Consider the following 16631-nt stretch of genomic DNA (forward strand, 5'->3'; position numbering starts at 1 on the left):
ACAGCAACACTACACAGTAGGCAGAGATAACAAATGAAAAACATAGCAGTCACAGGACTAACACCAAATTTAAGAGTGGCAGGATAAATCTAACTACTTGGAATGCAGCCAGGATCTTGAGGTCAACAAACTTCTTCATAGGCCTGAGCCTCCTTTAACTTACCCCCTTGTAAATAGAGCGTAATTCCATTGAAGTCAGGATAAAAATGGTGTAAGTACAGAAGAATCAGGCCCTGTCTTCTGGTTAAAAAAATATGTGCCTGCCTTGATTTTCTGTTATATAGTTTTTCCAGATCTTTTTCTCCTTTGCACATACTGTCATTTAATACTGACTCTTCACTCACCTTCGATTTCTCCTGATGCAGCTCAATTTGAATGTCTGTTAGCTTGGTCCTGAGCTCTTCATTGGCAGCCTGCAGGGCAACAATCAGTGCCTCAGGCTTCTCGCCCTTGCTACGTCCTTTTTTTGACATTGTTTCTTCCTAATGAGAATCTACGCCTTTAATTCCTTTCAAATAGGGACTGCCATCTTTGTTTGTTCTGTTCAGTGCAAGTTGTCTCAGCACCTACTGTGTGACATTCCTTAAGGTCCTGTCCTCAGCCGCTTTGGAAGCCCTGCGAGAAATAAGACAGTTATTTGTAAGTGGGTCAGTGGCATCACAAGGGTTCATGTGGCTACAAAACATTAAGACAATAGTTCTTTTTTCCAAACACTATGACCTCTATCCAGGGACTTGCAAGGGGGATTTTAGCACAATCAAATCGCTATGTGTGAGCTTGGCATGCCTAATGGCTTGCAAAGCTGTGTCCTCCCTCTTGTTTTCTCCAGGGGGCATTCCACAAAGAAGTAGGAGCCAGTTTGTTTCATAAGGATTTTTGTAGCTGAGCAAAGAGAGAGATTTTTAAAAATAATTTTAGTTCTGGTAGTTGGCACTGATTCAAAGCCTTGGATAAAGAGGTGTGTGCAGAATAAGCACAGCATTGGCAGCAGCAGAACAAGCATCCTCCACATTGCCTCATCAATCAGTGTGTCTATCCTGACATGGGATGGCTACCTTCATAGGCATGCTGGCAGTGCCAGCTCCATGGCCATTAAGTCCCTAGCATCTCCAAGTCCTACACGACAATTGTTCACAGCACAAAGCCAACATACACATTGACATGGTTGGTGATCTGGAGAAGTCCAGGACTAGCATAGCAGAGTGTGTACTGGCTGTGTTTCTCATCCTCCCCTGTGTATCCTTTCTCCTGGTCACCTGTGCAAGGACCAGGGTTAACTTTCCCCATAGGTACTGGAGAACAGGTAGTCCCACTGCCACTTCTCTAGATGAATCAGAGACAAAGACTACGATTCCAAAGGGTGATTGACACCTTTTGGGGGAAATAACCCAATAAGCATTAGTAATTTTGTCATGCAGTGAAAAAACTAGCATTCTTTCTTGTTACCTTGAGTTAATTTTTATTTCCACTTGTATATTACGAAATGTATCCTGAAAATGTCACCCTCTAATTCCATTTTAACTGAGCTTCCATATACCGCTCCCAGTTATGCTGTTGTAACTCCTTTGAAATCAATAGAGTTGCTCTAGACTTACATTATTGTAACCAAGATCAGAATCCAGCCAGTATTTCCTGCACAATGCCTATGCAAAACAGAAGACAGAAGGTCTAATTTTGCTCTCAGTTACACCAATGCATTGTTTCCAGTGGAGTTGCAATGGTGTGACTGAGATCAGAGTGGAGCCCAAAGATTACAGTACATTGAGACTCATGCTTGTTATAGGAGTGGGTGAATATTGTGAAAGAAAATCTACTCTGGAATCGGCATAGTATAACTGGCCTATTCTTATCATCTGTGTTGTAATGCAGCACAGCAGGGATGACATTATAATGTCCAGCTCAAGCTCAGAAAATGAGGCGAAGGAGATGGGAATGGTTAAGAATGTGAAAATCTGACTGCCGATGACACATGAATGCTAATGCCTTAAGACATGCCTGGGCTTAAACAAAGGCTGAACTTTCTCAAGATTAACCATGCAAGCGATTGAGCTGGAGAAATAAAACAGTCTACGAGCTAAGCAGGAAACAAAATAGATTAAAAATTCACAGGTGACGCTTCCCTACAGAGAAGTGATTGTTTTAAAGACCTGAACTGCAGTTACAGTAGGAAGTACTGTTCTGATTGGCTGAAAGTGATCCTATGACTCAAACACAAATAATACTGCAGCTGGCATGCATCACTGACTACAGTCCTGCAGGAGTAGCCCTGTGGTGTGCTGAGGTACTTTAAGGTCAGCCTCCCATAGAAAGGCAGCAGTCTGTAAAAGATGGATGCTTTTAGTTGAGGAATGAGATACTTTGGATACTTAAGCTTGAAAGCATAAAGCATGATGATTAAACGTATCATTGCTACACAGATGGAATGTCTCAGTGCTACCCTGCTAGCTGTTGTGTATGAAGATAGAGCAGGCTGGAATCACAGCAAGGAAAATCATGTTAAACTGCAACAGGAGCACCACTTGAGGTTAGAAATGTGAAAGTAAAGAGAGGATCTAAAATGAGGCATGACAAAATAAATTCCTAGTCTCCTCCAAAGGGCTAATTTCCTCCCTATTGGTTTATCAAATATTCATTATATCTTTTTTATGCAGATAAAAACATGGGTTGAGCATTTGGGTAGCAAGCAATTTACAGAGACTGCTATGACACACTGAACTGCTGAGATAACAGAAGCTTTAGCTAATGCATTGGGCTGGGCCACTTACTTTGCTTACAAATCTTAAAATGCTGCTAAGCATTATTACCAGCCACAGGGTCTATAAGATTGTTTCATAATGGATTAGGAACTGGATATACAAGACCCAAGCAATGACAGTGAATATAAATCCAGTATAGCAGTAATACAATACACTCATATAGTCAGTATTAATACAAAAATTACAAGCACATTAACTAATTGCAATTCCTATGGCCAAATTCTGCTAAGGGTTACTTCATGGAGTAACTTTGAATTTGTTTTTTGGGGCCGAATCCTTCCCAAACTGACTATTGTGTGTAGTGCTTACTGTGGGAAATTCCAACTGAAATCAATGGATCTCAGTAAGCACTGAGTCTTGAAGTAAGTGTGTAGAGTATTGTGTCCCAAGACTGTAATCACTAGTAAGATCAGTAGCATGTTATGGATTCTTAACAATCGATAGACTTAATGGGCTTTACGCTAGCTGGTTTGGTAACATCCTTACTAGATTCAGTAAACTTAATAAATAATGACCAGATGGCAAAGTACTGCTTATTTTTGACATCTTTCACACTAATAACTTTCTCTCTGGAATGGGAAAATATGGATCTTCAGAGATTGAAAGGTACACGACTATGAAAAGGAAGGTCATAAAAAGGATATGTCATTTCATCTTGGGATTCAGTGTTAACTCTTAGCAGCACAATGGACATATTCAATGAAGTATTACAGTCCTGAGATATTTTGCATGTGCTGTTTTATCATCTCTCCAAAGACTGTTATCCTGGGATGGACGGATGTTGTATCTTTAAAAAAATCAAGATGAGCATATAATTCAAAACAATGTGTTGGATGGGTTTAGCCTATCAGTGTGGGCACACCATACTCATTAGCTGATCACAATTTCTTCAACTGTATTCAGAATTTGATAACTTTTTATTTTAACTCTACTACTGTCATAAAAAGTGCTCTGGGATTGTTTTTCTGCTCCCACAAATCAAGTGAAGTATCTACAACAAACTGGTGCAATTGTAAGCACAGGTTAAGAGTGCCTGCAGTTTTACATCTCCGTGGAGGCCCAGCTCTAAAGATCTATCTCTCCCCTCAGGTGTCCAGCTCCATTATACTCCCATGATCTTCCCGCAACATGTAACAGGCCCCGGACCCTTCCAACATGCTGCGAGCAACTTCCAGACCTCCTGCAGAGAATCCCATTGTGTTGCTGGCCTCTCCAAGATCTTTCATCTGAGGCTATGTCTACACTACCCCTTATGTTGGTATAACTTACATCTTTCAGGAGTGTGAGTGAGGCGCCTACTTGAGTGACATAAGTTACACCAACCTAAGCACTGGTGTGGACAGAGCTTCTCCCGCCAACATAGCTACTGCCGCTCGATGGGGGTGGATAATTACGTCAATGGGAGAGCTCTCCCCTGTTGGCTTAGAGCGGCGACATTAGACAGCTTACAACAGTGCAGCTTCATTGGTACAGCTGCGCCACTGTAAGCTCTCCGGTGCAGCCAGAGCCTTACACTCCAACATGCTTCTGCTTATCTCCATCTTTTAAAATCTATTGTGGCCTCCAGCTGCCTCTCTGCTGAGCCAGTGGTCTGTGGGCATTCACAGAGAGGAGTCTTTTACTTTACAATAGGAAAACACAAAGAAAGAATGACTATAATTGTCTCCAGCTCAGAAAAATCATTTTAAATCCTCTCGCAGCCCTGATCTATTACAAATGCAATTTTAAATGTGCAATACCAAAACATACTTAAAAACACTCCTTTCCCTACAAACAGATCATTATAATAAGTGGTAACTGGGATTTCAAGCTCCAGAAGTACTGCAGTAGAATAACATTCAGAAACTACCTTACCTGCAATAAAATAGTATTTATTTTATTAGCAAAGGTAACAACGCACTAGGAAGCAAGCAGCCACATTCTGTCCACTTTACAGCCTTTCTCTGAATTTGATTTAGCTGGCATGCCTACTGGTGGTGGAAACAGTTTGGTTGATAATGATATTGGTTGATATTCACTTTGAAGAATAACTGAAATATCCCTGGCTACATGGATATTTGGGGCATGCAGACACACAGTTTAGCACTTGAACTGCACAAAATTCTTAGCGTTCAGTGGCAACTTGTTGCCTTTTCTTGTCTTAATCACCCTAGGGACAATTTTCAGAGATCTTGAATACATAATCTGTGATAGTCACGTGCTCTGCTAGAAGTCCAGAATAAACTACCAGTGCCTGTAAAAGAGAAGTAGCAGCATTTCTGATACAAACATTCTGATACTCTGGTAAATTTCACTTTCACTGTTTTATTAATGCAGAGACAGATTTAGGGTGTTGAGTTGTGCTATAGTCTAATCCACAAAAGTAGTTAAGAATATCTATTGAATACATAGTGCAGATAACCTTATGGCTAGACTGTCTGTCTGCAGTAGCACTTAAGAAAATTTACAGTAACATGAGCCAGGTTAATACTGACCTCTCCAGATCAAAGGCAGTTCTGAAGAGAGGCAATGTGGTCTTGTGGTTAGATCAGGGATTTTGATAAAGACTCCTGTGTTCTTTTCCCATCCCTTCAACTGAGTGCTTTACTGTATGATCTTGGAAAGTTCACTTAATTCTATGCCTTGCTTTTCCTATCAATAGAAGGGGTATAATAATAATAATAACCTGTCTCACAAAGGCATTGTGAATAGAGCTGGTTGGGAATTTTTCAACAAGTAATTTTTTCATCAAAAATGCTAATTCATCAAAACTGAAGCTATTTGCAAGTCTGAGCTGGGTTCGATGAATTTCCCAACTCGAAAAAATTTCAAAATGGTCAAAAATGTTTCATTTTGACACTTTCTAAGTGAAAAATTCAGGTTTTCCAGGTCAGAATAACTTTTCATTTCAAAATTTAAGCTAATTAGACTGGGCAAAAAGGTTAAAAAAGAATAAAGGTTAAAATCAAAATGAAACATTCTGAAATTATTGAAATGAAATGTTTTGACTGACCTGAAATGGAAAAAAAATTGATTTGTGAATATTTTTGAGATTTTGCCTTTCCATCCCTATTCAAGATCGGAAAAAGCTTCAAACTCTTGAAAATATCCACAGGGCAAGAAAACCATTTCCTGCCCAGGTCTAGTTGTGAGGCTTAAATAATTAACATAACAAAGTACTTTGAGATTCTTTGACATTAAGCTTTTATGTTCCCGATAAAGGTCTGGAGTTTTGGACCTACTGCCTGTGAATGGTCTCATTGAATTAGGTGTACAGTTTTATGAGTGAGACAAATCCTAGGTCTTCGCTCAACTTTTACTCAGGTAAAACTGTCAATGAAATCAATGAGTGCAAATTCAGAACTCAGTTTAGAGAAATGTGCATCCTGTTGTCCCAAAGAATGAGAGCGCATGTATGATAATGTAATGCTAGGTAGAGGATGCTGTGTGATGGTGTTCACCTTTCAATCTATGCCAATGAGATTAAGAATAAGAAAGAGTCAAGCTTTGTCCAAACCCAATTACAAGAAAATGTGCTAGGACAGGTCTTAATCACAGGCCAGTCCAATGCTTCCTTTGTCAAAAATCTTGAGACATTTGTCTCTCAGTTGCTCACTAGCTGGACTTTGACAAAATTGTAAGTAACTTCTAGTCAGGCATCAATTCATCCCATGCAGGGATGGAGACTGAAATGAAGAGTTAAAGCACTTGATAAATCCCATTAGCTCATAACTCCTGACTGACCCTGTCTGTGCTGCTCTTTTCATTGATCTCATTCATGTTTTCAGTAAGGTCACCACTTTGTATTAACCAGCTCAGACATCATCTTGACTACCTGTTCAGCCGAACTCAATGTATAGCCACAGATGAGCCTATCATACAGTGCTTTAATTTACCCCAAAGTGTACCACACGGTTTAATCCAAGGCCCTCTGTTAGCACCTTTTCTTGTAGTGGAGCCCTAAATCCCTCTACAGTTTGTCTGTCAGCATTTCCATTCTAAGATCTATGTTTCAGGGGTTTACAGCTGAAATGCTAACATCGATAACAGGATGAAACATTGCATGTAAGGTCTGAACTACAGGGTAAAGCATTTTAATATAAATAATGCACACAAAGGGTCCCATTTGCAACACAACTCCTTAATTGTGCCTCACATGGAAGCCATCAGGCCTTCTGATCATTTTTAATTCTTGAATTACTGTAGTGATCACCAGTAAAACATACCTGACAAGCTTACAAGCAACACTTTATATTTCCACAGCACATTTCATCAGGGAATCTCGGCGTCCTTTGCAGACATCAATTAACAAAGCTTAACAACAGCCGTGTGAGATCGGCAAGAATTAGTATTCACGTTTTGGGGCAAAGATGGGGAAATAAGTGATTCCAGAGGTGCTGAGCTTCCATAACTCCTGTAGAAGTCAATAGTAGCTGCAGGTGCTCAGCACCTCTGGAAATCAGGCCACATAAGTAGGTGCCTGAATATGGATCGAGGTGCCTAACTTTAGGAAACTAAGTTTAAAAAAATTGTCCTGTGTGGGTCCAAGGTTATATAGGAGTCAGTGACAGAGATGAGACTAGAACCTGAATCCTGACTCGCATTTCACTCCCCTATAACATACCACTGGTTCATAGGTTTTAAGACCAGAAGGGACCATTAGATCATCTAGTCTGATGTCCTGCACAATACAGGTCATAGACTTTCATCCCATTACTCCTGTATGGAGCCCAATAACTTGTATGTGACTAAAGCAAGTCTTCCAGAAAGGCAATGCATCATGGTACTCCGAATCAAAGCCCTGGGACAGAAATTCCATTTTTCAAACAGCTCCAACGGTGAGTAATGGGACTAATCACAATGTGTAAAGTTAAACATGCACAGAAATCTTTGCAGGATTGGGGCCTAAATTAGCATGGTCAAAGTGCTTCCCTCAGAACATCTTGGGCTTGCCCCGTGATATTATGCTCACCCTACAAGCTTAGCTGTCCTATTGATATCCATAGGAGCGCTGCACACATCCGGAAGGCTAAGCCCTACCATACGAATCTGAGAGTGAAATACTCTCCTGTATTTGCAGCATATAAAATTCCCTTCTTAAAATAATATTTCAAGGTCTCGTTTCTTCAGAGATGCTGAGTCAAAATTAACATTGTTAATTGGGCCACTGAAATAATCTGGCTACATGCAGCTCAGCTGTCTCCCCAGTCTCAGAAACCCCTTTTGCTTTACACAAACAAAGTAACAGCGTATGGCCTTGCACTAATCATCACTAACCAAAGAAATCTGATTCATTCTATTCCCCACCAAGTAGTCTCCATAAAGTAGTCTGGATGATGGGGCAGGAATAATTCGGGGCGTGAAAAACAGCCTGCCAAGCTGCCTTTGTGGCAGGCTTTTTTCCTCGTCCAACAGGCCAGAATGGCAATTAGCCTGTCATCGTGAGCAGTTTGCAATCAAAACGAAGCTGCAATCAACCAATAACAAGAAAATGATCTCTCTCACGGGCCAGCTTTGAACATGTCAGATGTGCCTAAAAAAAGGAAATTATTGCAAAATGAGCAGCAACTGGCAAAATTCTCAGAGGTGCACGACATGGCTACAGTACAATGGAAAGGGTGGTTCCTTTCCATCTAAAAAAATAATCCTTATTTCCTTACTGCTGTTCATAACCATCCTGTAGAGGACTGAAAAAGAACGGTTTCTTTATAAAAATTCTTTCTCTACTCTTGCACGTTCCGAATGGATTGTTTATTATAAGAGTTAATATGAGAGTTAGCTGCTGGCATTCAACATTGTATTTAAAGAGGAAAAAAACCCTGCAGAAGTAGCTGTTTTGGAGGGGGGAAAAAGCAAATATGAAAAATATTACAAGGGTATTGGAAAGAGAATTAAGAACATTAGGCAGGCAGAAAATTAGTTAGAGGTCAGTTTAGGCCTACAGTGTCTCTCCCTTGTGATATTTCAAATTATATGACTATCCCTGGAGCTTTGGGGTTCATTACTTGTAGCTGCTGTCATACTTGTTCTTTGCCTCACTTGTTATACCCTGTGCTGTGAGGAGGACTGAGGAATGGCTAACTTTGTAGGCTTAAAGCACATCACAGGAATCAGGTGATATTGTTCTGTTCTTGACTTTGCCAGTCATATTCTGTGACTTTTGGTCAGATGTTCAACCTCTCTCGGTATGTCTACACTGCAATGTAAGCCCAGGGTTAATAGAACTTGAGTGAGCAGAGTCTGGGTTTGTTAACCTATGGCTTGAGCAGCCACACAAATTTGTAACCTCTGGTTAGGAATTGTTGAACCCTGGGTCCCAACCTGGGGCTCTAATATCTACACTGCATTATGTGGGCCCAAGTCCAACTGCCCATATCCCATACTTCCTAGAGCTCTCCCAAAATGTGGCTGCCCTAGTCCTTTCTTCATGGTGCAATGAGGGAAAACTTGACTGTCCACCAAACTTGACTGTCCAGAGGACAAAGAAAGTTGGCCTGTGGGATTCTGGGATACTTTTGGTGGACTCTCAGAGCACAAGTTGAGTGGGGCTGCATCTACACTGCAAAGGAATAGGGCTTGATTAAGGATATGTCTACAAGGGGATAAAATACCTGTGGCACAGCTGCAGCTGGTCTGGCTCAGTTAACTTGGACTCATAGGGCTTGGGCTGTGAGGACTAAAAATTGCTGTGTAGAATCAGGCTCGGGCTGGAGCCTGAGCTTTGGGACCCTTAACTGGAATTTTTTTATCCCCATATAGGCATATTCTCAGGCTTAACCGCTCCATCCTGTTGGTCCTAACTCTAGGTTAGTGCAATTTGTGAGTACATGGAAGGGGGGTTAGTCTTGAGCCTGAGTTTGAACACTGGTCTTATACTGCAGTATGGACATACTCTCTGTGCCTCAATTTCTGGATCTGTAAGAAGGGGTGATAATTAATCCCCTATCTGAAAGGGGCCATTAGAGAAGGGCACAGTATTGTTCGTGAATAAAGTGGGGGAAATTGGAATGTACATTCTGCAGGGAATTCTGACATTTCAGAATTTGTTTTGTCAAAATTTCAAAATTAACTGTGGAATAAAAATTCTGAAAAATTCTGAAACATCAAAATATTTCCTTTGGATAATATTGAATTGCTTCATTTTGATAATATAACATCATGATAATTAATATGTTATTTTAATTATAGTTAATGTATTATGTTTAAACAACAGAAAACAAAATGAAAAAGTCTAAACAAATTGTTTTGCCTTTTTCCTGTTGAAGATTTTGTCAAAATTGACAAGGTCCCACAAAATGTTTCCATTTTGATGAAACTGCATTTTCTGACAGAAAAAAAATGTTTTGTGGAACATTTTTCAACTACCTCTGTCTGTTTGGAGTTTTCTTTTTAATTACAAAATGTAGGGAGAATTAATGGGCTTATTGAAGTTAAGACAGTCAGAAATAATAGTTCCAAAAGGCTACAGAGTATGGTGGATTTGTACCATGAAGGCATAAGCATACAGATCTGTAATACCTGTGGGACTCTACTGACTTGAATCTGGTAAAAAAGATGTATTGGTTCACTTTGCATGGTATGCTGGTGACATGGACACATATCCTCAACGGACTAGCTTGAGACTGTCCTGTATGTTGATACTACAACTAGACTGCAGCAGTGTTCCAATCTTGTTATGTTTACACATATAACACAGGCAATCAAACTCCATGGGTCCCAAGCAGTATTTGAATGCAGGCTTCCAGGAGGAAAGATATTGTAGAAATCCACCTTGCGAGCTAGGACACATTTGTGATTTAGGACTTCATCCAACACCGACTGAAGTGAATGGGAGTTCTACAAGGTAAAGGGTGAGACCCTCATTGTTAATAAGAGTATGTCTACACAGCAAAAGTTGTGCATGGACTTAGCTTACCCAAAGCTGGGAGCAGTAGAGATATGGATGGGAGGAGGAGGAGCCAGGAAGGCAGGGACTGGGACTGGCTGCGTAAGGGGATCAGGGACAAGCAGCTGGGTTGGAAGAAGGGAACTGCTCATCGTTTGGCTGGGAGATTGGGAACATGTGCAGGAAGAGAATGGGACTGGTGGGGGAAACTGGGACTGTGCTGAGAAACCTGAATAGTGAAAACCTTATTTGGGCTCCCTTATGTGTATGTATTATGACACAATCTTTAAATACATGATTACATATGCTCTTCTCTCCTGGGCCCCTGCCTCATTAAGTGCACAGGATAAACCTGTCCTAGGGATGAGTCAGTGTGATGCAGTAAAGGAGAATGTTGAGTGTAGGACCCCTGTCTTCATTTGTTGTACAATGAACAAGGCAGGGGAATGCATGAAGAGAAAGGATGATCTCATGCATAAGGAAGTTGAATGGTGCCCAGGAGAACTGTGCCTTTGCCACAAAGTTCCTGTGTGATGCTGGGCAAGTCACTTGAACTAAACTTCTCACAGGTGATCACTAATAGTATGTTCCTCATTTCTGAGAGTCTGACTTGAGACCCTGGGGCCTGATCTGCAATACTGACATTCACAGCTGCAACTGAAGTCAGTGGAGGCTGAACTTTGACATATGAAGTGGCAAATAACTCAAAGTGCTCTGAAAAATCAGGTTATGTGTCTCTCAGATTGGGAACCCAAAATCAGTGGATATTTTTGACCTTAATCTCTCTGTGCCTGTAAAAGGGGGATACTAATACTTCCTAATCTCACAGGGGTGTTGTGAAAATAAATCCATTACTATTTGGGAAGCATTTGGATACTGCAGTGATGAGTGCCATTGAAAAGGCCATGAAGAAATGAGTAATTCTGGTTTTTTGAACAGGGTTTGAGTAGTGTGCAGTAAATAGGACATGGGGTCATACAATGAACATGAGAAGAAAAAAAAAAGTTGAATACTACTTTTCAATACTCCTCCCCTCCCCGCGCCCCGCCATGGAAGCGAGTCTCAGAGCCTGGGTCAACTGACTTGGGCTTGCAGGGCTGATGCTACAGGTCTAAAAATAGCAATGTAGCCATTACTGCTTGGGCTGGATCCTGGGTTCTGAGACCCCTTTGCTGGTTTCAGGACCAGGGCCCCATAACATGAGCCCCATGAACCTGAGTCACTTTGCCTGGGCTCTGACTACTCATGGCTGTTGGGTATTGTTTGCAGTGTAGATGTACCCTAAGTGACACTGTCCATTCTGTGCTCTGAGTGAAGCTATGTAACTAAAGCCTTTACCATGATGCATACGCACAAGGTGGGGGGGGGGCAAATAAGGTTGCCCAGGCAATCTCAGATCTGTCATTTCCTAACTTCGCAATGCTTGACTTAATCTCTTTCTTGTAATGGAGGAGGGGTTGATATATAAGTACATACAATAAAATAGTGAGGGAATAGAAAAAAGTGCCACTCTAATTGCCTTTCAAACATCAGTTGCTTTGGGCATGCCTTGCACAGGCATCAGCTGAGCAAGCTGATTCCAAGGGGCAGCATTCTGGCTGCCCTTTTTTTTCTTTTTGGTTCCCCACTCTGGCCGCCCTGTAGAGGGTGGTGGCACAGAGGAGGGGAGCGCCCTGCAGCAAACTCAGCAGGGCAGCCCGCGTTCTTCCCTCCCAGCCGACCAGAGCAGTGCAGAGCCCTCCTGGCAGGCAGTGCGACGGGAGGGGCTGTATGGCAAGCCCCCCGCTGAAGCCCTGGCCGTCCTCCTTCTCTCTCTCTGCCCGCTTCCTACCCCTCCCCCTACTAGACCAGGCATGCACTACGCTGCATGTCTGCAGCACAGGGAGTCCCCCTGCAACCTGGCTGCCGGCACCTGGCAGTTTTTTTTTTCCTGATTTGCCGCTCCGGCCGCCCCGCAGGTGTTTAAAAGGTCCTTGATATTTTGTAACTGTGAATCATGAGAGTATATGGAGATGCAAAATCCATGATGTAGTTGCTTTCACATAGAATAAGGGAAAATTTTATAAGCACTTCCCTGGTCTTACATGCCTGCTTTGGTATGTCAGATATTGCTGTGCTGTAGGCCTGCTGGCTGCCAATGCCTGTCCTTGTATGGCTGAGAATGTATAGGATTCTTAAATATTAATGTGAGACATAAACATTTGTCAGAGAGTTTATATAAACTTTTAGGTTGGAAGAAGGAAGGGCTTAAGACTTAAAAATAGTCACTCATTAGGGGTCCAACTGGAAAGCATCCCTATCAGGAAAACACCCGTGCTCAAAGTATGTGCTTAAGTGCTTCCCTGAATTTGGATCTATTATCTGATGTTACATGATAGGACGCTGATATGCGTGGTAAAGCTGGTTTTGCAATAATTCAGTGTTTTCCAGACAACAAACAAAAGAAAAGTACTGGGTAAGTGGTGGGAAAAGCCAGATGTCTCCCAATGATCCTTTTTTAAGATTGATAATGAAATATCTCCATTCAAAATGATGCTAAAAATAAGAAAACATCTGGACGAAAAGGAACACACATTCCATTTGTGGATGTCTGTGAAAGGCTTGGGTCCTCTTTTCTCCTGGTGTCAGGGCTGACAAATTGCTGTGCAGTCTTGCCAATATCAGACAATAAGAGCATCAGGGAGAGTTTGAAAACACAGGAATTGAATGTCCCACATGGCTGCCCTGTCATCCATTGTGATTTTTACACACAAACAAATGGAGGTAATTGTCACTGCCTGCCAGGCTGCAGAAACATATTGCTGTGGTGGTGGTGGGCTTGAGAGGCAATAGGATGGAATTTGCACTTCAGCTTGACAAGGCATATTTTTTTCCTCCTGAACTGCCTGGAGTGGAAGGCCAAACAATCATAACTCTGAGGGAGCGAGGCCCTGGAATTGAATCTGCTGCATAAGCAGAATTTTCGCATTCAAATAATTCAGTGGCTGCCCAAGACATGTTTTGTTTTCTAAAGGGAATTTGTTAAGGCTGAAGGACTCCGAATATAACCTCCATCCCTTAAAGTAACAGCAACCTTACATTTAAAATCTGAGTGCCTGAGTATCCTCTGACTTACACCAGTGTAAACTGGGAATAACACTATTAAAATTGGTAGAGCTACGCTGGGTGTATGTGGGAGGAGAATCCAGCCTGGAATTTCTAGTACACACGAAACTTCCTTGCTAGGGTGACCAGATGGTAAGGGGAAAAAATCGCGACTGCCGCAGGAGGAGTGGTGGGCGAAGGGAGTGTGAGGGCGTTTTTTTTTTTACACTCACCCGGCCGGGCCTTCGGCAGCAATTCGGCGAAGAATTCTTCAGTCGCTAATGGTCTTTGGTGGTATTTTGGCAGTGGGTAATAAACCTTGCCACCAATGATAGAAGTCCCTGCCGCCGAAATGCTGCTGAAGACTGTCAGCAACTGAAGGACTTTCCACTGAATTGCCGCTGAAGACCCTGATGGGTGAGTGTAAAAAAACTGGGACAGTCCTGATTTTATCAGGACGGCTGGTCACCCTATTCCCTGCTGAGAAAGGCTGCTCCCTGCTATCCTCTCTTAGCTCTGCTAGCCACTGAACACTGCTGTTGGTTCTAGCCTTTGGCAGTCCTTGAAATCATAGAATCATAGAAGATTAGGGTTGGAAGAGATCTCAGGAGGCAAACCCACCAACTAGGGTGGTGGTGGGGCATTGCCCGGAGCCTGGGTGATTTAAAAGGGCCTGGGGGCCCCTGGCCACCACTGTCACTGGCAGCGCAGCAGGTTTAAGGCAGGCTTCCTGCCTGCCCTCTCTCCACACTGCTCCCAGAAGTGGCTGGCACCTCCCTGTGGCACCTGGGGAGGGGATCTCCGTGCACTGCCACCAAACCCAGCGCTGAATCTGCAGCTCCCATTGGCTGGGAACTGTGGCCAATGGGAGTTGCGGGGCCAGTGCCTGTGGGCAGCGGTGTGCAGAGACTCCCTGGGCCCCCTGCCTAGAAGCCACTGCCAGAGAGGTGTGCCAGTCACTTTCGGGAGCTGCCTGAGGTAAGTGCTGACCCCCAGACCCTCTCCTGCCCCCCAACCCCCTGACCCAGCCTACAGCCTGCACCCTGCACTCAAACACAGTCCCAGATCCCGCATCCTGCAACTAAACTCCCTCCCAGAGCTTGCACCCCCTTCTGCACCCAAACTCCCTCACAAAGCCTGTACCTCTCATCCCATCCCACACCCAAACTCCCTCCCAGAGTCCAACCCTACACCCATCCCACACCCAAACTCCCTCCCTGAGCCTGCACCCCACACCTCTTCCTGCACTGCAGTCCCTGCCCCAGCCTGGTGAAAGTGAGTGAGGGTCAGGGAGAGCGAGCGACGGAGGGAGGGGGGATGGGGTGAGCAGGTGAGCCAGCTTTCTATCCACCTTATAGTCCATTCATCCAATCCATACTTCTTTAACTTGCTGGCAAGAGTACTGTGGGAGACTGTACCAAAAGCTTTGTTAAAGTCAAGGTATATCACATCCACCACTTTCCCCATATTCACAGAGCCAGTTATCTCATCATAGATGCCCAATCATCCTAGGAGGTCAATGGGAGTTTCAGGCATGTATCTCCTGGCATGATCAGGTGCCTGTGGGTGAGGGAGGCTCAGAAGAGCCTCTTGGGCACGTGCACAAGACGAGAAAGCACTGTCTCCTCTCTCTCTGCTGCCAGTAAACTTTCACACGACTACTCACAATTTAGCTCAATGGGTCTATAGCTACATACATACAATCTCTTTTGTCCTAAAGGATCTCAAAGACACTTTACAAGCATAGGAAGATCCAGCTATCCATCACTAAAATGCAGCCACCTCTGATCTGATATGCAGCAGCTGTTTAAACGCGCACATCAAAACCACAAAACTGTTTAGGGGAGGAGCTGAAGAAGAACACCATATCCAGTTGCGACTAATGATCACGGTTAGTCAAGACCTCGGTTTTACATCGCTTTAACAAATGCCATCCACTGTGCTGGGAGAATGGTTCAGTGTCGATTCAGACAGAAGAATGCCAACTACCACACCAGCAGCATTGCTTTGTAAAGCACAGCTCACTGTTCTAGGAAGGGTGCCAGCCATGCGTCTTCCCAATATGGCCTTGCTTTGCTTGTGAGATCTGAGAAGGTCAATATGTGGGTTGGGGAAAGAGGGAGGCATTTTGGGGATCTCAATTTTGACAGTGTCCCTTTTAAAAAAGGCATTCCCTGGAACTTGATTTTAAATAAGCAATACCAGGAAGGTGATGTACAAAGTGTTATTCTGACCTTGATGACATTTCTAAGACTAGAAAACTGAAAGTCTGCAGAGCATCAGAAGCGGAACTGAAGTGGGAAAAGGAAACTATTCAAGACGAACATATAGATTACATAAAAAGGATGTCACAGGTAGTCTTGGGCCTTTAAGTTGCCTGACCATTTGAGGATTTCCTGCCTGGCAGGATGAATTTAATTGAGTAATATTGAGTACCTGTAAAGAAAAGGACACTCTTTTCATGCAGGACTGGTGGAATTTTAACAGAAATACCACCTGAGGTAAGATATAGCATTAAACAACATTATCAGTAGGCCTCATCTGGGTCTCTGTCAATGTATGACTGTTGAAATCTACAAGTAATTATCTGAAATTATTATGTACATCGCCCAAATTTAGCAAATGGATCCTGGGGTGTGTGAGCTCATCCCTCACAGGGAATCTTAGCATGTTTTGAGTCAAGCAATTTGTGCATCCTCTTGTGGGCGTTTGTGAAAGTCTCAATATATATTCAAAATATTTGTTTTCACCTAACTGAATTATTCTCTCCTTTAGTAAAAAAGGATCTAGAGTTTATCCTGTTTTGCTCTGGTGTGACTCCACTGAAATTATGATGTTACAAAACTGGTGTAACTGAGTGCAGAATCAGGCCCAAGGTCTTCAAAGTTTGATCACACTCCATGCATATGGAAGGAGGCTGTTACATG

At 42.9% G+C, this 16631-nt stretch overlaps 1 protein-coding gene across 1 annotated transcript in view; it reads right to left on the bottom strand.

Moving 5' to 3' along the window:
- Positions 1 to 16631, bottom strand: part of JAKMIP2 (janus kinase and microtubule interacting protein 2) — a 108086-nt gene that overhangs the window by 45798 nt on the left and 45657 nt on the right. The window contains exon 2 of the mRNA XM_030573443.1: positions 345 to 615. Coding sequence (XP_030429303.1) covers positions 345 to 473 — 129 coding nt within the window. The 5' untranslated portion in view covers positions 474 to 615. The remainder of the gene's footprint in view (positions 1 to 344; positions 616 to 16631) is intronic.

This window comes from Gopherus evgoodei, chromosome 8 (assembly GCF_007399415.2).
Source record: "Gopherus evgoodei ecotype Sinaloan lineage chromosome 8, rGopEvg1_v1.p, whole genome shotgun sequence".
Taxonomy (NCBI): Eukaryota; Metazoa; Chordata; order Testudines; family Testudinidae; genus Gopherus; species Gopherus evgoodei.